This window comes from Bison bison, unplaced genomic scaffold (assembly GCF_000754665.1).
Source record: "Bison bison bison isolate TAMUID 2011002044 unplaced genomic scaffold, Bison_UMD1.0 scf7180017860906, whole genome shotgun sequence".
NCBI lineage: Eukaryota > Metazoa > Chordata > Mammalia > Artiodactyla > Bovidae > Bison > Bison bison.
This window is the reverse complement of record NW_011491478.1, coordinates 17,585-29,312: the sequence shown is the minus strand read 5'-3', so window position 1 is coordinate 29,312 and position 11,728 is coordinate 17,585. Positions and strand designations below refer to the sequence as shown.

General features: G+C 36.1%; 1 protein-coding gene across 1 annotated transcript; it reads right to left on the bottom strand.

Moving 5' to 3' along the window:
• Positions 1-7,960: 7,960 nt before the first annotated feature.
• Positions 7,961-8,941, bottom strand: LOC104982927 (olfactory receptor 51G1-like). The gene has a single exon (XM_010832357.1). It carries the CDS (start codon positions 8,939-8,941, stop codon positions 7,961-7,963), a length of 981 nt encoding a protein of 326 aa, XP_010830659.1.
• Positions 8,942-11,728: the final 2,787 nt, after the last annotated feature.

The window sequence follows — 11,728 nt, the reverse complement described above, 5'->3', positions numbered from 1 at the left end:
AAGCATGGCCAAGAAGTAGTACATGGGCTCATGGAGCCTGGGGTCTGTCCGGACAATATGTAGGATAGTGCAGTTACCCATGATTCCAACAAGGTAGAGGAGACAGAATGGGATGGAAATCCAGTGGTGAAATTCCTCATATCCAGGGATACCTGTGAGATAGAAAGTGGAGGCCAGGATATTGCTGGAGTTTGCAGTTTCCATAGGGCTTACTGTTAAACCACAATCCAGATTCACAATCACACTCCAGAGGGGCAACAAATGATAAGATCAGCACCTGTGTCACAAAAACAAAACAAAACTTCAGTCTGTCCTATAATCACTCCTAGATTTACCCTCACAATTTTGCTTTGTCATTCTTAATTTCTTTGCTGAGTGTTGTCCGTTAAGTAAAACATCCAGTTTTATAACCACAAGGATCTTCCCTTCTTCCTCTCAAATGCAAATGTATTATCATGTTCTATGAATATGGGTAGTCTCCTTCTAAAGACACTACCCAGAACAGTACACACAAAACCCATTCTAGACTACATCTTTAATTTCATACTTTTCTTCAGGAAGATCCTCAACCAGAGTCACTGGCCATACGTTAGAACTTTTTCTTTAAAAAAAAAAATGACTTGGGCAGTGACTTACATGAAATGGATTTTCTGTCTTAGCTTGATAGATTTTTCAGTAATACTAGAACACCATGCAAAGCATATTACAGAATTCAGGTAAGTATTGATCAGCATGGTTTTTGCTCTTACTAACCTATCTCTGGCTATATAAGTGATGCCACAGGGTTAGTACCCAGTGAAAATCAACTCTAATATCAATTTAGTATCAGGCTAGTATTTGCAAGAGCTAAACATAAGTTAGGATAGACAGAAGAATGCATGATTTTTAAAAAGTATAAATATATAATTTTTATGTAATATAAACAAAGAAGAATTGACTGACTCTGCATTTAAAGAGTCCAAACCTTCTTCCTACTATGTTTAGGAACTGATTTATTATTTAGAGAGAGGCTCTATCTGCAAAAAAAAAAAAAAGGCAAAATAATAGGTATATAGGGATTGGGGAAAGATTGAGTAGAAACTCATGATTCATAGCAAAATCAAGAGAAAACAAAATAACAAAAAGAGTGAATGACACAAAAAAAAGCCTACTGTGCCTAATCTTGACACTAAATATTATATACTTGGATGAATGAGTTAATATATTTTCACCTATTAGATTCCAGTACTTCTTCTGTAGTCAATAACAATGCCTCTGAAGTAAGAAGATGAGCCATCACTTGCCCTTCTCTTGACAAGCATCCATGCTTACCAAAATTCTAATCCATGGGACAGATTGCCTCTAACAGTAAATTAATAAATTGTCATCATGCTATCTTGGAAAGTCTACTTTGGCTTTTGGGAGATCAAATCCTCTCAGTCTCCTCTTGCTGTTGTTATTTTAGTTGCTAAGTCAGGTCCGACTCTTTTGTGACCTCATGGACTGTAGCATACCAGGCTCTGTCCATGGGATTTTCCAGGCAAGAATACTGGAGTGGGTTGCTGTGTTCCACTTCAGGGGAATTTCCTGACCTAGGGATCGAACCCACGTCTCCTGCATTGGTAGGAGGATGCTTTACCACTGAGTCACCTAGAAAGACTGCAGTCTCCTCCAGTTACATGTAAAGAAACACTGACTGCAAAAGATTATTGCCTTGGATGTTTAATAACTTTCTAGGAAATGAAAGATTCATAAGCAAGACACCAAATATGTATACTACAGAAACAATTTCAGGCTTTTTAACTCTTATTACAATTAAGTTCTACACACACACATAGTATGAACTGATACCTCTTACAGCCCTGCAGTTTAAGTCCCCAAATTCCTATCTACTTCATCTTCCTGTCTACACCTGCACTAATTATTACCTTTAATGCCCAGATTTTCCAATATTATCCCTTCTTTTGTTGATTATTTTCCAATTTCTACACCATAATCCAAATTTAGAAATCTGGTTTTCATTTCATTGCTCACTCGATTCAGAAACTTTTAATGATTTCACAAGGTTTCTTTGAATCATTAAACATGTAGTTTAATGTAGGAGTAAACATGAAGTTTCTTTGAAAACTGGGAAGATACCTGATCTAGAGTACATCTTTTGTCATCTTACTGACTCTTCACTGAGATTTTAAGGAGACAGTTATTCAACATCTTCCTTATTTAGAATCCGTTTCTCTCCTTCTGCAGTCACTTTAACCTAAGCTGTATTCTGTTGTGCTCCGTTTAATTTTGACCAAATCACCTTTTCTTCTCTCTGTACCAAAACTGCCTCCTCTCTGAACTGAAGAAAGTAATAATTTGAAAGGATGTGCTAAGGTAAAAGATATATTGTGTGTAAAATACTTAGCAAAGAGCCTTCTGGATGATGATGATAATGGCAACAATGATGACAACAGTAATACCAACAAGAATTGTTTAAAGCATAATGGGATTAGGAATATATGGGGAGACTATGAAGTATCCTCCTTTAGAGGAAACCATCATGAACAACCATCTCACAAGTGACTTAGGTGGCCTGAGAAGTAGAAAGTGAATTGTATCAGTTTCATTTCCTTTTCATCCAGTAAATTTCAGTATAGCCAGAGATATGAATTGCTTCTTAATCATTTTTTTTTCTATCCAGAAACTCCTCTGATCATTATGACACCACATATTTACTTCTCATTTTATTCAGTGCCAGATTTGAAAAAAGCAACAACAAAAACTGAGTCCAGGTTAGAATGAGAAGTCTCATCAAGAGTAAGCATGAGATCTTTGGAACTTTAGTGAATTAGGAATTTGAGATATTAGCATTCTGAAATTACCACAACATAAATATCCATTATATTTCATATTCACTATAATCTGGTCTGTTATTTCACAACCCCCTTCAGGTAGCACCTGTTCATTTTGATAATCCAATTCCTATTGTTCCTGATCTTACAATTTTAAATGCATTCACATTGCCTTGTGCTTTCTTCCACATCTCCAGAGGAGGATGGATTTTGTGGAGTTAGTTTATAAACTCAGAAATCTGAAAGTCTTCATTTGAATTTAGACCATAATTAATTTCATTAAAAATAACTGGTAATTAGGATTATAAGGAACCTCAAAGGTTATCTGGTGTAATCCCAATCATATTCTGGAATTCCTCTTTGTTATGTCTGATAATAGTCCTTCACCCTGTGTAAGCAATCATGTCCACCAACAGAAAGCAGACCACATGTCATGCATGCTAGGGTATATTAGGCAAGTCCTATCTGAAAACTCTGAGTCTGGCTTGAATGTTTTGCACAGGGTATGAATAATAAGGATATTTGGAGAAAGGATATCCTCTAATAAACTAAGAATCTTTTCCTTCTTGAACCATTCCCTTGGTGTTTCTTCTCACACTTTGGGTGTCTGCCCTTCTCTCTCTTGTCTCTCAAGCCCCACTTTGTGTTTTTCTATTACTTCCCACTCTTACTTACCAGTCCTTACCTACTTGGTAGAATAGTTCCTCTTTGCATGAGAGATTGTTTTAATTCTCAAAGCAAGATGCATGAGTTAATAAGTCTTCCTCTAATCCTTAGAGATATGAGTCTCCCTGAGAAATGCAAGACTGTGCTATAACCCTGTCACTGTCACTATCTTAGTTTATAGCCCTTCCCCCAATCCTCCCTTTACCATTCCATATATTGCAGTTTGGAAATTCAAAGGCAAGAAGACTACAGAGAGTCTCAAGTATTTATCACTTCAATGTCTAGAACAAAGCAGGTAGTACAACATGAGATGAAATACTAACTTGTATCCAGAATACGGTAGAGTAGTAAAAGGTTGTTAGCTATGGTGTAGCCAATGAGAACAACTTATTCAGGACATAGAGGTGGGAATGGCTCTAAGTTGGTACTGTTACCACATACTAGATAAAAATGAAATTTACTTATGTGATTTGCTTCCTTCAAAACTATTGTAATAAAGAGTATATGGGAAATCTCTGTAGCTTTCACTCAAATTTGCTGTAACCTTAAAATCACAATGAAAAAAGAAACCCATTTTAAAGATCATAAACAATAATGCTAAGTGTGGTTCTCTGTGCCATAGCTTTTACTGATGAAAGGGATTGTATAAATTTGATTTGATTATGTATAGATGGTTTCATTAAATGAATGAAGGGCCATATGTCTGTCAACAATTTTGATTTCTAAGTGTCTACTGGTGATTAAGCTATGTAGCAGAGTTGGCATGTGGACTACTGAATGATAAGAAATCTCCTCTCAGGGTGAATAAAACTGTCTTAAAAATATTGATTTCTAACTGTTTAGTACAGGAATTTCTTTTAAAAATGTGTTTTATTGTTAATCTTTTTTGACTCTGGTTTTGAACCTTGTAATACCAATTTATTTATTTTTTACTTTATTTTATTTTTAAACTTTACAATATTGTATTAGTTTTGCCAAATATCGAAATGAATCCGCCACAGGTATACCTGTGTTCCCCATCCTGAACCCTCCTCCCTCCTCCCTCCCCATACCCTCCCTCTGGGTTGTCCCAGTGCACCAGCCCCAAGCATCCAGTATCGTGCATCGAACCTGGACTGGCGACTCGTTTCACACATGATATTATACATGTTTCGGTGCTATTCTCTCAAATCTCCCCACCCTTTCCCTCTCCCATAGAGTCCCTAAGACTGATCTATACATCAGTCTCTTTTGCTGTCTCGTACACAGGGTTATTGTTCCCATCTTTCTAAATTCAATATATATGCATTAGTATACTGTATTGGTGTTTTTCTTTCTGGCTTACTTCACTCTGTATAATAGGTTCCAGTTTCATCCATCTCATTAGAACTGATTCAAATGTATCCTTTTTAATGGCTGAGTAATACTCCATTGTGTATATGTACCACAGCTTTCTTAGCCATTCATCTGCTGATGGGCATCTAGGTTGCTTCCATGTCCTGGCTATTATAAACAGTGCTGCAATGAACATTGGGGTACATGTGTCTCTTTCCCTTCTGGTTTCCTCAGTGTGTATGCCCAGCAGTGGGATTGTTGGATCATAAAGCAGATACTAATTTAAATCTTAACAAATCTATCATCTCACTCAAGTAAGATATTGGTGATTACACATGTCATAGCTTGCTAATCTTCCTGTATATTTAAGATACTAATTGACAATTAGCTCTTTCAGGAGTTAAAAAATATAAGTAATTACTACAACAGAAGTAATAGTTCTCATAAATAATATTTACTCAGTTATTAAAATAAATTCACCATCCAATAACAGTCCATGAAAATAAGAGGCTATTTCTATCCCACCACTAGAAAAATCTTCACACTTCCATCTTCCAATATCTTGTTGTGAAATTACCACAGAAATGATTTGAACTTACTTCCTTCACTGACATGGGATGCCTCAGAAATATCCTTACACTTAGCTTTTTGTAATATTAACTTAAATCATTGGAGAAGGAAATGGCAACCCACTACAGTATTATTGTCCAGAAAATCCCATGGACAGAGGAGCCTGGGTGGGCTAAAGTTCATGGAGTCTCAAACAGTCAGACACAACTGAACAACTGAGCACAATTTAAATCACTTTGACATCATCCAAATTGGATATGTTCAAAGATCTCAGATTTAGAGGATTGTTATTAGTCAGTGAAACCATACTCCTTTATATATGGTCTGTATATTTCTCATGTAAAAAACATAGGAACAAAAATTTTAAAAAAAGCAATTTTATCTCTCACTGCTAAATTTTTTGACAACCAAGATCATAAGCTCAATTTTGAATGACTCACTCTAATGGCAAGAAAATGATTTACAAATATTCACATTTACAGCTACAAGATAAAGCACTACAGAGACCACAAAGCCTGAACTATACGTGCATAGTTGAGAGCAGATACAAATATGAAAGGCAGACTGCTTGCCAAAGGGCATCCTTAGGCTGTTTTCCAGATCTGCTCTGCTCTGTCTTGACCACAGTGAGCTGAATCAACAGGTGCCTTTGCTCTCTGACTTCTGGTTTGACTTGATCGCTAACGGAAATGCAGGAAGCAAGATACAGTTGGAACGTTTACCCCTTTGACTCCCCAACAACCCTTACCGTGGCTTCCTCATGGTGGCTGCATCTTTCTACAGAAAGGGAAAGCTCATGCTGGGTGTCCTTCTCCACATGCTGTCCTTCCCATGTTCTGGTAAAAAGTTTTGTTCCCTTGCCACTTCAGGACTAACGTTGGCATCAAATTCCCTTCTGTAGTACTATCTATGTTAATGATATATTTATAAAATATATATAAAAATATTTCTCGGTTTTACCAAATATTGTCCACATATTTTCAATGACCCCTAATGCCTGTATCAAAGTCTTCATATTATCCAGTTTGAGAACAATTTTGTTTTTTCCTGACAGAACCTTAATTAAGACAAAGGAGAGGTATCTACCTCATATATATGTATACCTCTGTTACTTTCTATCTCTGCCTTTGTGTTTATCACCATCACTATCACTATTGGCCGACTTAATACATGTTGAAGTTCTAATATGTGTAATTTTTTTCCCATTTTTTACAGGAAGCCTGATGTTCATTTTTTGGTAAATCAAATGAAAAAGTCTTTTTTCTCCTAGAATGGGGGATTCACCTCAGAAACGTCAGTTGCTCAAGTGTAAGAGAAAAAGCATCAGGTAAATCTTTGCATATTTAGTTTTTCAACACAGTTGACACAGTTCAGTGGATCCCTTTGCTATAAAATCTACATTCATATCTGATTTAATTTTAACATAATTTTCACAGATTTTTTTTTTTTCTGTTTTCAATTCACTTGGAACTGCAGAGTTTGTTCTCTATTTTTATTTTTATTCTATTCCCTGAGCTGGTTTACTTTCTAAACGAATTGTTAAACCTATGATTCCTAATAGTTTTAATTTTTTTAATTATCTTATGTATTCTTTTCAGAGTATCTAGAAATAATCCTGAAAAAATGTATTTATTATGTTTTTCAGCTTCCCTTTACTTAACCAAGGGATGTCTTTGAGGATGATTTAAAATAGTATTTGTACAAAACAAATGTATTCTCTTTGAGTCCTCTTTCTAACTACCTTACATCCATTTCTATTCTCCCACTAGAATATGTACTTTAATCTTGGGTGTTGAAAACTTGTTTCCTCTTGTATCCTAGGGAATTGTGTAAGACAGCAAGATCCTCAGACGATTACAGTTTATGGTGATGGGGGGAAGGGTTCTCTCTTGCTCTATTTTTGTTTAAAGTTCTGTACATGAGATATTACACCTAATAGAAGTGTACACTGATCAAGGGATTTTGATATTTTCACTACATTTCATGAATACAGATTCCCTCTATTGTGAAGTTTGGATTTCTCTTCTAGTTTTCTCCATTGAAGAACAACAACAAAAAAAACTAACTTTATTCATCACCCAGATTTTTTTCTGACAATCATTTCAATAGAAGTAAAGGAAATAAAGAAATGCAATAGTTTCATTTATGCCATCTCTAAATTTAAACATCCACTTGCTTACAATTTGACTCAAAATATGGAGTGTGAAGTCTACTTTGACATAATAGAAAGAAAATGTAATGAATTATCAACATAAATTCTGCTGTGTATTACGTCTTTTACCATTGAGTTGTTCAGGGAATTTCTCTATTTTAGTTATTACATAGAAAATTGTACTTCCCTTCAAACTTGAATGGAAAATATCTCTGTAAAATATTTGAATGAAGTTATTCTCTCTTGCTACTTATCCTGAGAAAAGGGTTTTGAGATGATTTAAAGCTAGGAAATAATGATAGAAACTGAAATGTTTTTCTTGAAGGGACATGTGGAATTTGTGAACTATCATGGAATTATTATATACCAAATGTGTCCAAGAATTTCTAACAGGTTAATCTTTAGGATGAAGGTGATGGATGCAAAAGTTGAAATATCAAAGAATCTAAGTGTGAGCAAGCCCTATCCTTTTGGATAATAATATCCCTAGGAAGCCTTGGCGAATCTGCTTTGTCTTGATGCTATAAATAATTGGGTTGAGAACTGGTGGAACTAACAGGTAAATATCTGCCATGGTAATATGAATAATGGGAGAGAAATGTTTTGCAAAACGATGCACTAAGGACAACCCTATCATTGGCACATACAGAATGAGCACAGCACAAATATGGGAGATACATGTACTGAGGGCTTTGAGTTTCCCTCCCCGGGATGCAATGTGCAACACAGAGCGGAGGATGAAAGCATAAGATAAAAAGATTCCTAGAGAATCTATACCCCAATAAAATGCAACAACAAACAAGCCATACAAAATATTGAATGATATGTCAGAACAGGCCAGTTGGATGACATCTTGATGTAAGCAGAAGGAGTGGGAGAGAACATGGGAGTGACAGAAAGAAAATGTGGGGATACGAACAAGAACAACAGGGAGGACAGTGGAGCATCTGATTACGATGAAGACCCCTATGTAGACAATGTGTTGTGGGGTAAGTTTGCTGGAATACCTCAAAGGATCGCAGATGGCAACATAGCGGTCAAAAGCCATGGCTAGGAGCACAGCTGATTCCATTAGAGAAAAAGTGTGAATAAAATACATCTGGGCTACACAAGTATTCATCTCAATCTCCCTAGCATCAAACCAGAAGGTTCTCAGTACTGTGGGCAGGGTGGAGATGCACATGCCCATGTCCGTGAGGGACAGCATGGCCAGGAAGTAGTACATGGGCTCATGGAGACTCTTGTCAGTGTGGATGATGTGAAGAACTGTACAGTTGCCCACTATTCCAATCAGATAGAACACACAAAAGGGGATGGAAATAAAGTGTTGAACATCCTTGCAGCCAGGAATCCCAGAAAGGTAGAATGAAGGTGCCTGTCCAATACTGGAATTAGTGCCTGTCGTTACATTGTTCCAAGAAGCCATTTTTCTACAATTAGAATATGAACTCCTAAAAGGAAGAAAAACATACAACATTGAGAAGATAGCAGGTCATGTTTTTACATTAGGTTTTTTTTCTTAATGCTTGCTTTGTAGGGGCATTATTCATACAGATTTGGAAATTACTTTGAAACATGTTAATATATTACTGTTTAATTCTTAAAATGATTTGTGGTTATTATACTATTATCTGTCAATCTTTTAGGCTGCTGATTCTGGATTTTGAATGTTTCACAGAATGCCCTTTCCTCTCCTAAGTGTATAATATAGTCTCTTCCATTTTTCACTATTATTTTCATAGGCTAGTTTATTTTTATTCACTTTCAGTTGTGTCATTTACCTTTATTTTTGATTGTGATGTAAAGTAAGAGTATTTTCCCAGACCCTGACCTCTGTATGTTAAGCATTCATTTAGCATTCATTTCACTCTGACAATGACACTTGGTGGAGGCATTTTAGAATGAATGTCAGAAAAAGCTTAGGCAAAAAATGAATAAAGTTTGTTTTATCCAATGGAAAAAATCACACAAGACTAATCAAGTCATATAGGATATAAAATTGATATTTCAAAAAAAAAAAAACAAAACCACTGCATATGCAGCAAGTATGGTTATCAATTAGAGAGGTACATAAATCAGCCCTCAAACTGATTTAAATGTGAACCAGAAGTCCCCAAGTATCTAAGGGTAAATAAGTGCCTACCTAATTGACACAGTCTCAGGGATTTGGAGTTCAGTTTCTCTTTCATATTCTCCACCGAGGCTTATTTATGTGTACCTACCCTGCAATAAGGCAAGAGTTTTAAGTAAATTTTTATCATTTGTTCCATGGTTGTAATTGATTTGTGAACTATGTCAGTTTTGTTAATCCTGGAGACTCCCTTCAATTGTCAGTGGAGTCCCAACTAGTTTGCTCCTGTTGCCATCTGTGAACACAGTCTTCAGACATCTCTGACAGCAAGGAAAACATCAGCCATCACAGCCTCATGATCCCTAAGATATTAGAATGAAGTTAACCCACCCTCAGGCTGTGATCCCATGGTCCACTATAATGGCAATAATCTAGTGTCCTGCTTTTTTTTTTTTTTCCTGCTCCTTTGCTCATTTTCCCTCATGATTCAATCTTTCTTTCATAAGAGTAAGTTGGCTATTAATGGAGATCTCCTCATAGAAAAGGTAAAACAGATGTTATTATCCAATTCCTTAAAAGTATTCATTAGTCACAATCACATCCTAATAAATAAGAGTACTTTTAGACTCATAATTATTTATATATTTATTATCATATTTGAACCTTGGAATATGAGATCAACAGAGACTTGGTTATTATATATGAGTAACCTGAGGTTCAGAAATACCATTGATCAAACTAAAGACCAATTTTGTTTAGAATCCAAATCCCTGATTCTAAAACGTTACTAAAATATTTTAACTCTAAGTTCAGAAAGTAGCCCCAGTTCTGTCCTATAATGACCTTCCATAGCACACTAGGAAGTGTGTATTCTTGCCACCTTTTAAAAGGCCCTTCCTCCTTAGACTGCAGGATATTTTTACCAGGTTTCCCTGAGTAATCCTGGGAATTACTTATGTTTTTCTGCAATTGCTTCCAAGTTTTACTTGAAAATGTGCAGTCTTCTCACTTTCCTTTAGAGTTTTAACAAAACAGTGGCTTAGAAGAAAACTGAGAGAGAAAAGCCTTAAAACAAAGAACTTTTACTGGACAGAGAATGGCAAAACAGAAATCAGATTGATTATATTCTTTGCAGCCAAAGATGGAGAAGCTCTATAGTCAGCACAAGACTGGGAGCTGACTGTGGCTCAGATCATGAACTCCTTATTGCCAAATTCAGACTTAAATTGAAGAAAGTAGGGAAAACCACTAGATCATTCAGGTATGATCTAAATAAAATATCCTACAGTTATACAGTGGAAGTGAGAAAGAGATTCAAAGGATTAGATCTGAAGAACTATGATGGAGGTTCGTGACACTTGTACATGGAGGCAGTAATCAAGACCATCCCCAAGAAAAATAAATGCAAAAAGGCTAAATGGTTGTCTGAGGAGGCCTTACAAATAGCTGAGAAAAGAAGATATGCTAAAGGCAAAGGAGAAAAGGAAAGACATAAGCATCTGAATGCAAAGTTCCAAAGAATAGCAAGGAGGGATAAAAAAAAGCCTTCCTCAATGATCAATGCAAAGAAATAGAGGAAAACAATAGAATGGGAAAGACTAGAGATCTCTTCAAGAAAATGAGAGATACCAAGAGAATATTTCACGCAAAGATGGACAAAATAAAGGACAGAAAGGGTATGGACCTAACAGAAGCAGAAGATATTAAGAAGAGGTGGCAAGAATACACAGAAGAACTATACAAAAAAGATCCTCATGACCCAGATAACCATGATGGTGTGATCACTCACCTAAAGCCAGACATCCTAGAATGTGAAGTCAGGTAGGCCTTAGGAAGCATCACTACAAACAAAGCTAGTGGAGGTGATGGAATTCCAGTTGAGCTATTTCAAGTCCTGAAAGATGATGCTTTGAAAGTGCCGCACTCAATATGCCAGCAAATTTGGAAAACTCAGCAGTGGCCACAGGACTGGAAAAGGTCAGTTTTCATTCCAATCCCAAAGAAAGTCAATGCCAAAGAATGCTCAAATTACCGCACAATTGCACTCATCTCACATGCTAGCAAAATAATGCTCAAAATTCTCCAAGCCCTGCTTCAACAGTATATGAACCATGAACTTCCAGATGTTCAAGCTGGTTATAA